Source organism: Amphiprion ocellaris, chromosome 13 (genome assembly GCF_022539595.1).
Source record: "Amphiprion ocellaris isolate individual 3 ecotype Okinawa chromosome 13, ASM2253959v1, whole genome shotgun sequence".
Lineage (NCBI taxonomy): Eukaryota > Metazoa > Chordata > Actinopteri > Pomacentridae > Amphiprion > Amphiprion ocellaris.
In genome coordinates, this window is record NC_072778.1 from 24,552,806 (window position 1) to 24,571,974 (window position 19,169).

Consider the following 19,169-nt stretch of genomic DNA (forward strand, 5'->3'; position numbering starts at 1 on the left):
ATACGTGTTTGGAATTCCCTCAGTATGTATTTTCAAAAGTATTTCAGTAAAGTTGTACACAGAGTATAGTGGTGAACTGAATCATGGGTCTGATTCCAAGAAAGTAGCACCCCTGGGTGGTCAGAGGCCACAGCAGTGATCTGATGCCACCCTGAGTCTGGGACACACTGACATTATGCCATCCAGCTTACCCACCAGGCTTCATGTGACACCTCACAGTGGCGTGTGTGTGTGTGTGTGTGTGTGTGTGTGTGTCTGTCTTTGCTATATTGAGGGGACCGTGACCTGACAGCACACTCATGGTGAGGGGTCCAAAATTTTTGTGGGGACCAAAAACCCGGTCCCCATAATTTTACCTCAAATTCGGTGATAAAACAGTTAGAATAATGCCCTGTCAAATTTTCAGAGAAATCCCCACAACAGACTTTTACCAACTTAGTGTGCTTAGGTGTGCTTAGGAGGAGTAACTCAGTACCGGCGCCTAGTGGTCGAGAGTGGTATTGCTAGAACACACACTTGAACACACACTTGGGTCAATGCGCATGTGCAAACCGGCATTTTACATGGAGGCTAGCTAACTGGTGAATAGCTGCTAACAGTAAGCTAATTTTAAGATAACTTAATTAACTTACCTAGGTGTATTATAAATGCAGTGACTATATCCATAATAGTCAGACATAAGATATGTAACTCTTAAGAGCCTAAACTTTGGAATAGTCAAACTGTAGTACATTACCTAATCCAGCTTTGTCTGTATTGCATATCCGACATGCTATAGTTATGCTAAATATTTAGTCATGCTAGCTACACTAGAAGCTAACTAGCTGCTAAGCCAAGACAAACTCCTGATTAAAAACGTCACATATAACATAAATGCTGATAATAGAAGTATAAATACCTTATGGAGTATGTTGCTATCCTATATAAATAACGGAATAACTTTTAATAGGTTGTATTTGTGAATAAATAATCATGTTTGCATGAAACGAAGAGATTGGGTTGCCTTGATAAACTAATAGTGACATCCCTGGCGGGCGGAGATAGGAGTTCTGTGTATGACGGCGTGACCGCCCTTCCCGGACGTGCTCACTGAACGTAACAAGCGCACCCTGGCTGGAACGCTGCAGGCACCGATCCTCGGCGTTTGCGTGTCTGCACGTCGCAGAGAGGATATTATTACAAGGTAAGTTATGCTTATACAGTGCTGAATATAGATTCGTTTCGGTGCAATAACCTAATCTGATGATTTTAATGCAGCATGTGGTCAAAATCAAGGTAATGTTTTTAAATGGTACAAGCTGACATTTAAATGGACATGAGCTGGGGGGCTTAGCTCGGCTCAACACTGAAATAGGCTAAACCTGAATTATGACAATGCTTTTGCACGTTATGAAGTTATAAAGCAGCACGCTGTTTTACTGTCCAGAGATAGCTACGTTTTTCTTGCGCGTTTTCTAGCCAGAGGAAGCTAGCTAAGTGGCGAACATTCGCCTGGTAGCCGCCTACGTACTTAATGGCGTTTAGCTGCCAAGTCTGGACTTTGACCCCGAGACTCACGCATTTCAGCCAGTCCACACGCTCGTACGCCAGACTTCGTATTTCTCCTGCTGAGAATCCAAAAATAAATACATGTGTATGTCCCTATGAAAATAAATAAATATATATGTCTTATATATTTTCCTGTGACCTGCATGCGTGACGTAGTGCAGCGGGTGTGTGAGCGATGCAAGTAGGTGTGCCTCATTTGCAGACTCACGTGGCGCAGCGGGCTGCACGTGAGTCTGCAAATGAGGGAGACGTGCTGCAGCAAACTGCAGCCTCAGAAGTACATGCAGTTACTGACAGTTAAGTGACTGTAATCAGCCACGAAGTGTTTTTATGAGCTCAGATTGCAGCATCCAAGTGCTACGTATTGTGTTCACTGACGCTGCAGAGAAGCACGACGTTACTACGGCGTCTAGTTACAGATCCGATCTGCCTGAATTAAAAAAAAAAAAAAGATATCAATCCTTCTATCTCCTATTTGGAGCCGCGGATCTGGAATGATAACATTCATTCACATTAATCGCGGAGTCGGGCTTCAGAAGAGTAACAGGTTCTGTTGGGCAGAAAACACTGCGTCTGTATTGATGAGCTGGATCAGCTGATTGATCGCGGAGCGTTTTGTTCCGTTTGTGCTGTACTTTTCTCCGTGACAGAAGCTGACATTAAGGTCTTTGACTTGAAGACGGCAGCCGAGCCGTCTTAACCGTCTCTGTCAGGGCATTTCCGGGACAATTACATATTGACTACAGTTGAAGCAGTTACAGATATGGTCCATTCTTATCTCCAGCTGCTGTCTGATTATAGTTCTACCTCAGTGGCAGATTCAGGCTGTTTGAGGAGTGAAAAAATATATAGGCTCATCTACAGCATGCAGTGCAATATGGCATTGTATGTGCATGAAAGGAATGGCAAAAGTCTGAAAAGTGAACACGAAGGTCATTTAAACAAGCACCTTGCAAATGTAAGTGCATCATTACTCACCTAAGTGCTCAAATTTCAGTAGTAGCGAGTTAATCAGTAGGTAAATTTAACTTTTTAATAAACTATTTCAACCAACCACAGGAGAATATATTAGTAATGACTAAACTGTATCCTGCAGCACAACATTTGATTCTCTTAACATCTAAAAACTTTTTGCTTAACTTTTTTTTGCATTTAATACTTCATTTATTTATATACCTAAAAATCAGGAGAGCTATCTAAATATTAAAACTACACTGTGTTTGATTACAGGATTGTCAATAGCTGAAATGAGACGCAGAATACCCCCCAAAACAGATGCAATAGAACATGCTTCTAAGACCCTCGACAAGACATCAGATTTGGAAGTAAGATATATCAACTCCTTTAAAGGTAAGGTGTTTGTGTTTTCTTTCTGTGGGTCTGATATTTCCTAATTCTACCAGATTACCTCTTCAGGGGTTTAGTATGGAAAATAATTAGAAATCATATCAAACTTGGCAGTGCATTCTGTTCTCTTCTTCCATATAATAATTTTCCCACACCAAAAGCAAAAACATTATTTTCTTTTTGCAGGTTTTTAATAACGGAAACCAGTTTTTTTGTGCATTATTGTGGCTTGCAACTTTTATTAATGATAACTTGTCATGTAGTTTTGATTTGTTGTGGATGTAAAAGCTAAGACTTTTGCCACTTTTTAGGATGTTGGAAAATATAACTGTAAAGCTTTCAGCAGTGTAGTGGTATCTGTGTTCATATGCTAGGTCGTGGAGTGTTTGCCAAGGCCCACTTCCAAAAAGGCGACTTTGTGGTGGAGTACAGAGGGGAATTAATCAGTTCTGAAGAATCCGAAAGAAGAAGGAGAGTATATCATGGTCGATGTGCAGTCTTCATGTTTGATTTTTCCTGGCAAGATAGAACATGGTGGTAAGGCTTAGACTGAATTTTACATTTCTGAATAGTCACATCTCAAACGAATGTGTTATTTTAATGGCACAGTCTCTGAATTAATAACTATGACAATCAGTATGCAGACTCTTTTGCACAGATCACTTAAATAATGCTCTGACTTCAGCTCCTTTATCTATAAACAATCTGTTTACTCAAGGTAATTCCACTATTGCAACATTTTTGATTCAGAAAAAGGTTTCATAGTAGCAACTGAAATTCTTGGTTAAGGACCGATGGTAAGTTGTTGACAAATGCAACCAGTGATTTGTATACTAAGGGTCAAATTATTTATTTTTAGTATTGATGCAGCTCGAGAAGATGGCAGTCTAGGGAGACTAGTCAATGATGACCATAAGCATCCAAACTGCAGGATGAAGAAGCTTGTGTCAAAAGGCAAGCCACACCTCTGTCTCTTTGCTCTGAGGGACATTAATCCTGGAGAAGAAATTACTTATGACTATGGGGAAAATGAATGGCCTTGGAGGAAACAGGTATATCAAAATTGAATTGCTGAATGTGGCTGTGAATGGTGCTAATGTTTTTGATTTTGATTTGGTGTTTTCTCTTAATTATAGTTATGTGTAGTTTTACATTATATTTTTAGAACTGCTTTGCACTCTGTTGGACAACAATAAATGATGATTTTGAATCAAATTCAGTGAAAATTTAAGTAATACAGCCATATGCATGTCTAACTGTCTTTTTGTATCCCCTCATGGTATTCGTTGTTGAATTGAAGTAATATTGCTGTTAGCCAACTACTTAATAATGATGTTCAACTCATTCTTCAGGCTGGACTACAACAGATGGACACCAAATCTTCTGAGGCTGAGATCTCCAGAACTGAGTCGTCTCCTCAGCCATCTACATCCTCCCAGATACAGGTACTACTAACACACCCATCTGTCAGGTCTCTTGTCATTGTGGGGACAACAGTGACTGAAATGTACAGATTTAACTACACAGTCACAGGTCATTTTGCTTGTCAGCTTGTCAGGTCTCCTGTCATTGTGGGGACAACGATGACTGAAATACATTGTACACATTTAACAGCAGTAAATTTGTCTTTTCTGTCCTTAAAGTTTACAAAACACCATGTATGACACGTGTCAGTGGACCTGAGCTCAGTTTCCCTTCGTCCAGTCATTCCAGCTGGGGGTCACAGGTCATTTTTCTTGTCAGATTATTGGGACACACTTGTCCGGTCTGCTTTCATTGTGGGGACCACCGTACCTGAAATATATTGTACATACTTAACTACAGTAATTGAATTTGTTTTGTCTGTAAAATTAAGGAAACATGATCTATATCATATGTCAGTGGACCTGAGTTGAGTTTGCCCTCTACCAGTCATTCCAGCTTGGGGTCACAGGTCACTTTCCTCTTCCCAGACTTCACCTTTACCTTCTCTCAGCTGAAATGCTCACAGCAGTGCTACTGCAGAAAATGCATTTATGACAGAAATCAGAGACACCATGAATCCATTGAAAATAATGTTTTTGAGACAAATTCTTGAAAGATTTAAATAGTACAGCCATATGCATGTCTAACTGTCTTTTTGTATCTCCTCATGGTATTCGTTGTTGAATTGAAGTAATATTACTGTTAGCCAACTACTTAATAATGATGTTCAACTCATTCTTCAGGCTGGACTACAACAGATGGACACCAAATCTTCTGAGGCTGAGATCTCCAGAACTGAGTCATCTCCTCAGACATCTACATCCTCCCAGATACAGGTACTACTAACACACCCATCTGTCAGGTCTCTTGTCATTGTGGGGACAACAGTGACTGAAATGTACAGATTTAACTACACAGTCACAGGTCATTTTGCTTGTCAGAAGACTGACACACACTTGTCAGATCTACTTCCGTTGTGGGGACCACCGTACCTGAAATATATTGTACACACTTAACTACAGTAATTGAATTTGTTTTGCCTGTAAAATTAAGAAAACATCATGTATGGCATATGTCAGTGCACCTGAGTTGAGTTTGCCCCCTACCAGCCCTTCTAGCTGGGGGTCACAGGTCACTTTCCTCGTGCCAGACTTCACTTTTACCTGTTCTCAGGCATAATGTTCACAGCAGTGCTACTGCAGACAATGCATTCATGACAGAAATCAGAGCCACCATGAATCCCTTGAAAATAATGATGTTTTTGAGACAAATTCTTGAAAGATTTAAATAGTACAGCCATATGCATGTCTAACTGTCTTTTTGTATCTCCTCATTGTATTCGTTGTTGAATTGAAATAATATTGTTGTTACAGCCAACTACTTAATAATGATGTTGAACTCATTCTTCAGGCTGAACTACAACAGACGGACACCAAATTCTCTGAGGCTGAGATCTCCGGAACACAGTCGTCTCCTCAGCCATCTACATCCTCCCAGATACAGGTACTACTAACACACCCATCTGTCAGGTCTCTTGTCATTGTGGGGACAACAGTGACTGAAATGTACAGATTTAACTACACAGTCACAGGTCATTTTGCTTGTCAGCTTTTCAGGTCTCCTGTCATTGTGGGGACAACGATGACTGAAATACATTGTACACATTTAACAGCAGTAAATTTGTCTTTTCTGTCCTTAAAGTTTACAAAACACCATTGTATGACACGTGTCAGTGGACCTGAGCTCAGTTTGCCTTCGTCCAGTCATTCCAGCTGGGGGTCACAGGTCATTTTTCTTGTCAGATTATTGGGACACACTTGTCCGGTCTGCTTTCATTGTGGGGACCACCGTACCTGAAATATATTGTACATACTTAACTACAGTAATTGAATTTGTTTTGTCTGTAAAATTAAGGAAACATGATCTATATCATATGTCAGTGGACCTGAGTTGAGTTTGCCCTCTACCAGTCATTCCAGCTTGGGGTCACAGGTCACTTTCCTCTTCCCAGACTTCACCTTTACCTTCTCTCAGCTGAAATGCTCACAGCAGTGCTACTGCAGAAAATGCATTTATGACAGAAATCAGAGACACCATGAATCCATTGAAAATAATGTTTTTGAGACAAATTCTTGAAAGATTTAAATAGTACAGCCATATGCATGTCTAATTGTCTTTTTGTATCTCCTCATGGTATTCGTTGTTGAATTGAAGTAATATTACTGTTAGCCAACTACTTAATAATGATGTTCAACTCATTCTTCAGGCTGGACTACAACAGATGGACACCAAATCTTCTGAGGCTGAGATCTCCAGAACTGAGTCATCTCCTCAGACATCTACATCCTCCCAGATACAGGTACTACTAACACACCCATCTGTCAGGTCTCTTGTCATTGTGGGGACAACAGTGACTGAAATGTACAGATTTAACTACACAGTCACAGGTCATTTTTCTTGTCAGAAGACTGACACACACTTGTCAGATCTACTTCCGTTGTGGGGACCACCGTACCTGAAATATATTGTACACACTTAACTACAGTAATTGAATTTGTTTTGCCTGTAAAATTAAGAAAACATCATGTATGGCATATGTCAGTGGACCTGAGCTCAGTTTCCCTTCGTCCAGTCATTCCAGCTGGGGGTCACAGGTCATTTTTCTTGTCAGATTATTGGGACACACTTGTCCGGTCTGCTTTCATTGTGGGGACCACCGTACCTGAAATATATTGTACATACTTAACTACAGTAATTGAATTTGTTTTGTCTGTAAAATTAAGGAAACATGATCTATATCATATGTCAGTGGACCTGAGTTGAGTTTGCCCTCTACCAGTCATTCCAGCTTGGGGTCACAGGTCACTTTCCTCTTCCCAGACTTCACCTTTACCTTCTCTCAGCTGAAATGCTCACAGCAGTGCTACTGCAGAAAATGCATTCATGACAGAAATCAGAGCCACCATGAATCCCTTGAAAATAATGATGTTTTTGAGACAAATTCTTGAAAGATTTAAATAGTACAGCCATATGCATGTCTAACTGTCTTTTTGTATCTCCTCATGGTATTCGTTGTTGAATTGAAGTAATATTACTGTTAGCCAACTACTTAATAATGATGTTCAACTCATTCTTCAGGCTGGACTACAACAGATGGACACCAAATCTTCTGAGGCTGAGATCTCCAGAACTGAGTCGTCTCCTCAGCCATCTACATCCTCCCAGATACAGGTACTACTAACACACCCATCTGTCAGGTCTCTTGTCATTGTGGGGACAACAGTGACTGAAATGTACAGATTTAACTACACAGTCACAGGTCATTTTGCTTGTCAGCTTTTCAGGTCTCCTGTCATTGTGGGGACAACGATGACTGAAATACATTGTACACATTTAACAGCAGTAAATTTGTCTTTTCTGTCCTTAAAGTTTACAAAACACCATTGTATGACACGTGTCAGTGGACCTGAGCTCAGTTTGCCTTCATCCAGTCATTCCAGCTGGAGGTCACAGGTCATTTTTCTTGTCAGATTACTGACACACACTTGTCAGATCTGCTGCCATTGTGGGGACCACGATGACTGAAATATATTGTACACATTTAACTACAGTAATTGAATTTGTTTTGTCTGCAAATTTAAGAAAACACCATATATGACATGTGTCAGTGGACCTGAGCTCAGCTTGCCTTCTGCCAGTCATTCCAGCTGGGGGTCACAGGTCAATTTTCTTGTCAGATGACTGACACACACTTGTCAGGTCTGCTTCCATTGTGGGCACCACCGTACCTGAAATATATTGTACATACTTAACTACAGTAATTGAATTTGTTTTGTCTATAAAATTAAGGAAGCATGATCTATATCATATGTCAGTGGACCTGAGTTGAGTTTGCCCTCTACCAGTCATTCCAGCTTGGGGTCACAGGTCACTTTCCTCTTCCCAGACTTCATCTTTACCTTCTCTCAGCTGAAATGCTCACAGCAGTGCTACTGCAGAAAATGCATTTATGACAGAAATCAGAGACACCATGAATCCATTGAAAATAATGTTTTCGAGACAAATTCTTGAAAGATTTAAATAGTACAGCCATATGCATGTCTAATTGTCTTTTTGTATCTCCTCATGGTATTCGTTGTTGAATTGAAGTAATATTACTGTTAGCCAACTACTTAATAATGATGTTGAACTCATTCTTCAGGCTGGACTACAACAGATGGACACCAAATCTTCTGAGGCTGAGATCTCCAGAACTGAGTCGTCTCCTCAGCCATCTACATCCTCCCAGATACAGGTACTACTAACACACCCATCTGTCAGGTCTCTTGTCATTGTGGGGACAACAGTGACTGAAATGTACAGATTTAACTACACAGTCACAGGTCATTTTGCTTGTCAGAAGACTGACACACACTTGTCAGATCTACTTCCGTTGTGGGGACCACCGTACCTGAAATATATTGTACACACTTAACTACAGTAATTGAATTTGTTTTGCCTGTAAAATTAAGGAAACATCATGTATGGCATATGTCAGTGGACCTGAGTTGAGTTTGCCCCCTACCAGCCCTTCTAGCTGGGGGTCACAGGTCACTTTCCTCGTGCCAGACTTCACTTTTACCTGTTCTCAGGCATAATGTTCACAGCAGTGCTACTGCAGACAATGCGTTCATGACAGAAATCAGAACCACCATGAATCCATTGAAAATAAATAAGATATTGAGACAAATTCTTGAAAGATTTAAATAGTACAGTCATATGCATGTCTGTCTTTTTGTATCTCCTCATTGTAATCAATGTTGAACTGAAATAATATTACTGTTAGCCAACTACTTAATAATGATGTTCAACTCATTCTTCAGGCTGGACTACAACAGACGGACACCAAATCTTCTGAGGCTGAGATCTCCAGAACTGAGTCGTCTCCTCAGCCATCTACATCCTCCCAGATACAGGTACTACTAACACACCCATCTGTCAGGTCTCTTGTCATTGTGGGGACAACAGTGACTGAAATGTACAGATTTAACTACACAGTCACAGGTCATTTTGCTTGTCAGCTTGTCAGGTCTCCTGTCATTGTGGGGACAACGATGACTGAAATACATTGTACACATTTAACAGCAGTAAATTTGTCTTTTCTGTCCTTAAAGTTTACAAAACACCATTGTATGACACGTGTCAGTGGACCTGAGCTCAGTTTCCCTTCGTCCAGTCATTCCAGCTGGGGGTCACAGGTCATTTTTCTTGTCAGATTACTGGGACACACTTGTCAGATCTGCTGCCATTGTGGGGACCACGATGACTGAAATATATTGTACACATTTAACTACAGTAATTGAATTTGTTTTGTCTGTAAAATTAAGGAAACATGATCTATATCATATGTCAGTGGGCCTGAGTTGAGTTTGCCCTCTACCAGTCATTCCAGCTTGGGGTCACAGGTCACTTTCCTCTTCCCAGACTTCACCTTTACCTTCTCTCAGCTGAAATGCTCACAGCAGTGCTACTGCAGAAAATGCATTTATGACAGAAATCAGAGACACCATGAATCCATTGAAAATAATGTTTTTGAGACAAATTCTTGAAAGATTTAAATAGTACAGCCATATGCATGTCTAATTGTCTTTTTGTATCTCCTCATGGTATTCGTTGTTGAATTGAAGTAATATTACTGTTAGCCAACTACTTAATAATGATGTTCAACTCATTCTTCAGGCTGGACTACAACAGATGGACACCAAATCTTCTGAGGCTGAGATCTCCAGAACTGAGTCATCTCCTCAGACATCTACATCCTCCCAGATACAGGTACTACTAACACACCCATCTGTCAGGTCTCTTGTCATTGTGGGGACAACAGTGACTGAAATGTACAGATTTAACTACACAGTCACAGGTCATTTTTCTTGTCAGAAGACTGACACACACTTGTCAGATCTACTTCCGTTGTGGGGACCACCGTACCTGAAATATATTGTACACACTTAACTACAGTAATTGAATTTGTTTTGCCTGTAAAATTAAGAAAACATCATGTATGGCATATGTCAGTGGACCTGAGCTCAGTTTCCCTTCGTCCAGTCATTCCAGCTGGGGGTCACAGGTCATTTTTCTTGTCAGATTATTGGGACACACTTGTCCGGTCTGCTTTCATTGTGGGGACCACCGTACCTGAAATATATTGTACATACTTAACTACAGTAATTGAATTTGTTTTGTCTGTAAAATTAAGGAAACATGATCTATATCATATGTCAGTGGACCTGAGTTGAGTTTGCCCTCTACCAGTCATTCCAGCTTGGGGTCACAGGTCACTTTCCTCTTCCCAGACTTCACCTTTACCTTCTCTCAGCTGAAATGCTCACAGCAGTGCTACTGCAGAAAATGCATTTATGACAGAAATCAGAGACACCATGAATCCATTGAAAACAATGTTTTTGAGACAAATTCTTGAAAGATTTAAATAGTACAGCCATATGCATGTCTAACTGTCTTTTTGTATCTCCTCATGGTATTCGTTGTTGAATTGAAGTAATATTACTGTTAGCCAACTACTTAATAATGATGTTCAACTCATTCTTCAGGCTGGACTACAACAGATGGACACCAAATCTTCTGAGGCTGAGATCTCCAGAACTGAGTCGTCTCCTCAGCCATCTACATCCTCCCAGATACAGGTACTACTAACACACCCATCTGTCAGGTCTCTTGTCATTGTGGGGACAACAGTGACTGAAATGTACAGATTTAACTACACAGTCACAGGTCATTTTGCTTGTCAGCTTTTCAGGTCTCCTGTCATTGTGGGGACAACGATGACTGAAATACATTGTACACATTTAACAGCAGTAAATTTGTCTTTTCTGTCCTTAAAGTTTACAAAACACCATTGTATGACACGTGTCAGTGGACCTGAGCTCAGTTTGCCTTCGTCCAGTCATTCCAGCTGGAGGTCACAGGTCATTTTTCTTGTCAGATTACTGACACACACTTGTCAGATCTGCTGCCATTGTGGGGACCACGATGACTGAAATATATTGTGTGCATTTAACTACAGTAATTGAAATTGTTTTATCTCTAAACTTAAGAAAACACGATGTATGGCATATGTCAGTGGACCTGAGTTGAGTTTGCCCCCTACCAGCCCTTCTAGCTGGGGGTCACAGGTCACTTTCCTCGTGCCAGACTTCACTTTTACCTGTTCTCAGGCGTAATGTTCACAGCAGTGCTACTGCAGACAATGCGTTCATGACAGAAATCAGAGCCACCATGAATCCCTTGAAAATAATGATGTTTTTGAGACAAATTCTTGAAAGATTTAAATAGTACAGCCATATGCATGTCTAACTGTCTTTTTGTATCTCCTCATTGTATTCGTTGTTGAATTGAAGTAATATTACTGTTAGCCAACTACTTAATAATGATGTTGAACTCATTTTTCAGGCTGAACTACAACAGACGGACACCAAATTCTCTGAGGCTGAGATCTCCGGAACACAGTCGTCTCCTCAGCCATCTACATTCTCCCAGATACAGGTACTACTAACACACCCATCTGTCAGGTCTCTTGTCATTGTGGGGACAACAGTGACTGAAATGTACAGATTTAACTACACAGTCACAGGTCATTTTGCTTGTCAGCTTGTCAGGTCTCCTGTCATTGTGGGGACAACGATGACTGAAATACATTGTACACATTTAACAGCAGTAAATTTGTCTTTTCTGTCCTTAAAGTTTACAAAACACCATTGTATGACACGTGTCAGTGGACCTGAGCACAGTAATTGAATTTGTTTTGTCTGCAAATTTAAGAAAACACCATATATGACATGTGTCAGTGGACCTGAGCTCAGCTTGCCTTCGACCAACCATTCTAGCTGGGGGTCACAGGTCACTTTCCTCTTCTCAGACTTCATCTTTACCTTCTCTCAGCTGAAATGCTCACAGCAGTGCTACTGCAGGCAATGCATTTATGACAGAAATCAGAGCCAACTTTAATCTGTTGAAAACAATTCTGATTTTGAGACGATTTCTGGAAACATTTAAATTATGTAGCTACATGCATGTCTTCCTTTCTTTTTGTATCTGCTCATTGTAGTTATTGTTGATTTGAAATGTTTTTTGCTGATGAAACATTTAATGATGGTGTTGAACTCATCCTTCAGGATGAAGTACAACAGATGGTCAGTGAATCTTCTGAGCCTCCGATCACAAGAGGAGACCACGTTTCACTCCCAAGACTGAGGAGGACTAAAAGCATACAGGTAAAAACAATATTGAAAGAATCAGGCTTGTCTCTATCAGTTCCTTACTGATAATTTGCATCATGTTTTAGAGTATGCACAGCAAGTATGACTTTAAATTAATTGATGTTTTCTTTTCTCCAGATGAACAGCCAAGTTCATTTTGATCCAGATGATCTGTTTGACCTCACCTCAGATGACAGTGGAGAAGAGTTTATCCCTAAGTCCTGTGAGGCATCTTCTGATGATACAGACACCAGTGAAGTCATTGAGCGAATCAACAAGGATCCGAGCAAGCCGAGATTCCCTCACCTAAGTTTGACGGATGGAATGGAAGAAAGATGTCCCCCAACAACAAACTTGGACAGTGACTTTTCAAAGCAGGTGCTTCTCAGGGGAAGGTCTTGTTCAACACAAGGAAAAAGCTCTGGTGGGAGGCATAAAAAGCGACGCTTAAGTATTGCATCCTCTCCTACACAAACCTGTATTGATCACTCATCAAAACGGAGTCAACGGAGAGACACTGGGACCCTTTCAGCAACCTCAACACTGGATCTGGAGCCAAAACTTCCAGACAGTACCACTTCCCCACCTCCAGAAGATGGAGTCACTGACTGTCCGCTTTCCATACCTGCAGTCTGTAAAACAGAAAGTGGGTCAAGAGTGTACAATAAAAAGCAATACTGTGTGTATTGTAAGATTGGAGTCTTAAAAATCGCAAGGCATTTGGAGCGTGCTCATCTGGATAAGCCAGAAGTTGAACAGGCTATGTCCTTCCCTAAAGGCTCCAAAGAAAGACGAATGCATTTGGAACATTTGAGAAATCGGGGCAACTTTTCACACAATGTCGATGTATTAAAGTCTGGGGTTGGAAATCTTGTTCCTCGGAAGCAACCAAAACAGGATTCCCAAGCACAGAATTACCTGCATTGTGCATACTGCCGAGGCTTTTTCAAAAAGAAACTCCTTTGGCAACACATGAAGATCTGCAAGTTCAAGCCTAGGGTGTCACAAAAACCTGGCAAAAGCCGTGTCCAGGCCCTCTGTGCATTTGTTGTACCTCCACCACCTGGTGTCAATGTAGAATTTTGGAAACTCTTAAGCAACATGGTTCAAGATGAAGTGTGTTCTGCAGTTAAATCTGATGTCTGTATCATGGAGTATGGTCAGCATCTGTATCACCGGCTTGGATATGATGTTGGCAAACATGAATACATTCGGCAGAAACTGAGAGAGCTGGGAAGGCTTCTTGTATGCTCAAGAAAAACCACTCCCTTGAAGACTATCGAAGACCACATCAAACCTGCAAATTTCATGCAGGTTGTGCAAACAGTGAAGCGAGTGGCGGGCTATGATGAGGAAACCAGTACCTACAAGTGTCCAAGTCTTGCTCTGAAAATTGGACACAGCCTGACAAAGATTTCACTGCTTGTTGAAAGCCGTGCTAATATACAGAATAACCACAGTGCTGCAAAGGATGCTCGCACATTCCGCAGAGTATATGAAACCAGATGGAATGAGTTGGTATCAGCTGCATCACTGAGAACACTTCAGGAGTCGAAATGGAATACTCCTTTGTTGCTTCCATTCACTAAAGATGTCCAGACTCTCCATTCTTATTTGGATGTGCAACAACAACAATTGCACAGTGAACTATCCACAGAAACATCTCCGCAAGTATGGACACAGCTAGCAAAGGTCACTTTAGCGCAAGTCATTTTGTTTAATCGACGAAGAGCAGGGGAGGTGTCAAAAATGCCCCTATCTGCATATTTGTCTCGAAATCCATCAGACCCTCAGGAAGATGTGAACTTAGCCCTCTCAGACTTAGAGAAGAAACTCTGTCAACACTTCAAAAGGGTAGAGATAAGAGGAAAAAGGGGAAGAAAGGTTCCTGTGCTTTTGACCCCAGCGATGCAACAGGCTTTGGATCTGCTTGTCAGCACACGGAAGGAATGTGGAGTTCCTCAGGAGAATATATACCTGTTTGCAAGACCATCGGCTTTTACCTGCTATCGTGGATCTGATTGCCTTCGACACTTCGCCAAGGTCTGTGGTGCAAAAAGTCCTGAAAGTCTCACCTCTACAAAACTGCGCAAGCAAACGGGCACTCTGTCTCAAGTTCTTAACCTCAGTAACACTGAGCTGGATCAGTTAGCTGTTTTTCTTGGCCATGACATCACAGTGCATCGGCAGTTCTACAGACTTCCTGAGGGCACCCTCCAACTTGCTAAGATTAGCAAGATTCTCATGGCTCTGGACCAGGGACGCCTAGCGGAATTCAAAGGCCGGACCTTGGATGACATCAACATTGATCCAGAAGGTACTAATTATTTCTCTTTCATCACGTTTCTGCATAAAATAAACTTGTATCTACATTATCTAAGGTGTTCAAACACTTAAATAATTATGCTTCAATAATTTCCCAGAAAAAAGCATGTAAGATAAGTCAGAATTAAATGGACTTCGATCTGCCTTTACTAGTACTCATTCCTCTTCCTCCTACCCCTTCTTCCAATCCCTCACTAACTTACAGAGAATGTGCACATGGACAGCGAAGATGAGGAAGCCTCAGACTTGCAAGGTAAGTATATTTACATGTATCAAGATGTGACCATGCTTATGTATTCAAAGATGTCCATGTCATGTTTGCCATGAAATTATTCATCAGAATCAGAATCAGAAAAGCTTTTATTGCCAGGTGAGTTTGCACAAACAAGGAATTTGATAGAGATGCAGTACTCAGCAACAAGAAACAGAAAAAGAATAAATATACAAATATAAATCTAAAAAAATCTAAATAAAATGTTGTAAGTATAAAAGTTAAGTACTGTGTAAAAAATAAGTGTAAACAAAAAACAAAAAAAAGACAGATTTGCTTACACTGGGATAATAAATTGGAATACAACTTAAATTACAATATTGAACATTGTTATTAAGTTATTACACATTAGGTTGAAATATTATGCATGTATTGGATATTGCACTGATAGTGAAGCAGGAGTCCCTAATGATTTTCTGATTTACTGTTCATGAGGGATATGACCTGAGGGAAGAAGCTGCTCCAGTGCCAGGATGTTCTGGTATTCAGAATCCTGAAGCACCGGCCGGAGTGCAGCAGGTCAAACCTGGGTGGGAGGGGCCTGAGAGAATTTTTCTTGTCCTTTTCCTCATCCTGGATGAGTAAAATTCCTGAAGGGAGGGGGGGCATTGGTGGTGATGGTGCGGGTGCTAGATGTGAAGTTGCCCAACCTCACGATGGAACATTAATTTGTGACAGCTGATATGGCCTGCTGCTGGATACCTGCCGGAAGGAGTGATGGTCAGCATCTAGCTGATTGACTGTGCACTGCTCTGCTAAAGAGAATAGTAGTTGAAGCTTAGCAGATTTGTCCATCCTCAGTGTCAAAACTCAGTAATTGGTTGGTGTACCAAGTATTTTACTTCCATTTACACACTTCTTACATGCAGGAAAAGGCTCCCATTGTAGATTCCAGTTGTAAAGAACTGCACCACAACACTAGTAGCCAGAGGTTGGCAAAACACAGTAGAAACCAATGAAGAACGGATCATATTTTAATCAGGTAGTTTCAAAATGACTGTGAAATAGCTAATACTGACATTTTTTCGTGATTTGTTTACTTCTGGTTTTCAGAGAGTTCAGTCACATCCGGTGGAGAAGAGAAAGAGACAGCAATGCCAGATGTGAGCCATAGAGATGCAGCACTACAGGAGAGCTCCATGACACCTCCACAAGCTCATCCAAGCCAGTTACCCAAAAGGGGAAGAGGTGAAGTTTTATGGTCAGACTTTGATACTGTATGCTCATCCAAGGTTGATGTAATGTTTGAGGTCCAGTGAACTAGAGATATTTGAGATTCTACCCTGAAACTACGCCAATACAAAATACAGTGAAGGTTAATGGAATCAGAATTATTGCTGAACCATTGTGTGATTGCTGTGGTCAAATTATTTAATATCGTATTATTGCTTCTAATCTTTATATCAGTTAGTATTGATTTTATTGCAGCCTATAATAGACTTGCAACGCACATCATGGATCTATTATCGTATCTTATTTTGTTAAAATCCATATTATGCTCCCAACTTCTACCAAACAGTGACATGTAGGCTTTTGAGAAGAGACTAGTGAGAACTTTTTTCAATTACACCCTTTGCTGCTTATTTTGTCATCTTAAATTACTGTTTAATGACTTGTGTTCCTAAAATAATATTTCTGAATATTTTGTTGTTTTGTAGGTTGCAAGCCTGTCAAGAGAAGAATGTGGGAGAAAGAGGAGATCCGTGCTGTCGAGAAGCACATGATGTCCTTTATCAATACATGTCGTGTTCCTGGGAAAAGTGACTGTGAAAAGTGCCTTGAACTCGAAAAAGTTGCTCTCAAAGGCAGAGACTGGTTGGGCATAAAATTCTACATCAAGAATCGAATCACAGCTCTTAAGAACAAAGTTTAATATGTTCTGTTGACACCTGCTCTTTAGTTTTGGCTTTACTTTAGGCTTGATGTAGTTGGATGTTCTGGTACTAGTACAACATAACATCCCTCCTATTAATTTCTAGTTTTCTTCATGTCAGTTTCTCATTCAGAGTGCAGGTAATACTGCAGTAAGTTGCATTACTGTTCACTGTTTGAGGGAGTCGTCAGCAGTTTAGAGCAGTTAAATTTTTGTATTAATACCAACACAAGAGCCATAGCTAACTCTTGTTATTGGTCAGTAGATTTGATGCTGATCTCTTTAGTTTGCTTTTTTTATTCCAACCAGCCCCAACTGCATATAAATTTGACGGTCTTGGTTCATTTAACATTCAGAATGGTTCAAATTAATTCAAATAAATGTTTTGAACTTCATAATTCACCCAACAGCCTCTTATTTGCTGCAACTTTTGTTAAATTCGATCAAGGAAATACAGAACACGTAACTGTCTTGCTAGTACAGCACGTTTAATAATCTGAGACACAAAAGGTACCTAAATTTATATATGTGTATGTACCTTTAAGGTCAAATTGACTCACAAAGTAAGTTTAACCTGACTGCGTTTAGTGGTTCCCAGGAAGAAAGAAAACACAGACAGTGTGTCTATAGTGATCCCACAAAGACCTAAATTCCTGACAAGTCCCCAGGAGGTTGTGTCTAGTCAGGTCAACAACCTCTACTTTGTCTGATTGAACATTTAAAGTGGCAGTTGTGTTTATGTTCCTTCCAGGATGCTGCCTGATTTTTTTCAGTGCTCTACAACCACCAGAAAGGGTGGTTCCCACAATGCATGGTCTGGTCAGGTTGTCCCACAATATAGCAAAGACAAGGATGTGTGTGTGTGTGTGTGTGTGTGTGTGTGTGTGTGTGTGTGTGTGGGTGGGCTGGGTGGTGCACATATTAAATCTCAGTGCCAGCAATTTCCTGCAGCAGGATGCTGTCAGTCCATCTGATGGAGAAATACAATTAAGCTTCATTTTCACATTTACCTATTCCTTTCTGTGGGGCTAAATTGTCAGCTGCCTTACCGTAACAGTCTTGTACTGTCATCACTCCTTTTTTCCCCCACCACTAAACAGCTCCATATTTTTTATATGATGGCTATTGTGTCCACTTAGGAGAAGCACAAAGATCCTTTTTTAATGGCATCAGTATACCATTTTCACTTAGATTTTGGCATTTAGGCTGTTTGGAAATTGTTTGAGGGAAGAAGGGTTCCTTATTTTCCCTCTTTTGGATTTCTAAACAGATATAAACATGTTTCCAATAAAGATTGTATCGTCCAACTTTGATCTACAGTTCTCACTTAGAAAATTTTGACATAATGAAAGGACTATGTTTATTCCCCCAAGCCATATTACACTGCTGTCTTCTTGCTTTCGTGTGTGTGTGTGTGTGTGTGTGTGTGTGTGTGTGTGTGTGTGTGTGTGTGTGTGTGTGTGCGTGCGCATTGGATTCTCATTGAGGTATTAGGTGAAACAACAGTGCCCCCTGCAGTTTAAGGTAGAAAAACTTACAGTATTATACATTGGTCTCTGTGTACAGAATGGTGTGTGTGTGTGTGTGTGTGTGTGTGTGTGTGTGTGTGTGTGTGTGTGTGTGTGTGTGTGTGTGTTTGTGTTTGGCCCCTTGTATTCTGTTTCACCTCTCGCTGTCTCCACTGTTGCTTTCCTATCACATTTGGAAGCCAGAGAGAGTCATCAAAGATAAAGCTTTACTTCACACGCTTGAAGAAAACCTGTGTGCTTTGATGCTGAGAGGAGAGGCAGAGCTGTATGGATTGTAGTTATGGATATTGTAGTTATGTTGACTGTCAGCAGACGAGGCTTCTTTAAAACAAGGCAGCAGCAAAGACATAATCAGCCCATAAATGATGCAATCCCCCTGTGGATGAAAAAAGATGGCAGCACAGTCAACACCTTCACACACCTCGGTTTTAGACTGTGGTCAGACAGTTTTATACTAAACTACCGCGTCTGAATCACCATTAGTAGATGCCTTTAGAGACCATTTAAGGTTAATGGCTATACCAGTTTTCACTGCAGTTCAACTGCATTATTTCACCCAT

General features: G+C 40.7%; 1 protein-coding gene across 5 annotated transcripts; it reads left to right on the plus strand.

The window, feature by feature from the left end:
* Window positions 1–235: 235 nt before the first annotated feature.
* On the plus strand, window positions 236–17,482 carry LOC111580096 (uncharacterized). 5 transcript variants are annotated; one of them, XM_055016303.1, is made up of 19 exons: window positions 236–1,183; window positions 2,779–2,898; window positions 3,270–3,432; window positions 3,755–3,947; window positions 4,248–4,340; window positions 5,103–5,195; window positions 5,770–5,862; window positions 6,626–6,718; window positions 7,498–7,590; window positions 8,561–8,653; window positions 9,222–9,314; window positions 10,078–10,170; window positions 10,947–11,039; window positions 11,806–11,898; window positions 12,528–12,626; window positions 12,750–14,928; window positions 15,142–15,189; window positions 16,261–16,395; window positions 16,866–17,482. In XM_055016303.1, exons 2-19 carry the CDS (start codon window positions 2,796–2,798, stop codon window positions 17,078–17,080), a joined length of 4,065 nt encoding a protein of 1,354 aa, XP_054872278.1. In that variant the 5' UTR covers window positions 236–1,183; window positions 2,779–2,795; the 3' UTR covers window positions 17,081–17,482. The 5 variants fall into 5 exon arrangements, with proteins under 5 accessions (XP_054872278.1, XP_054872277.1, XP_054872280.1 ...); XM_055016302.1 differs by having other exon boundaries at window positions 236–2,898; XM_055016305.1 differs by having other exon boundaries at window positions 236–2,873.
* The last annotated feature ends 1,687 nt before the right edge of the window (window positions 17,483–19,169 follow it).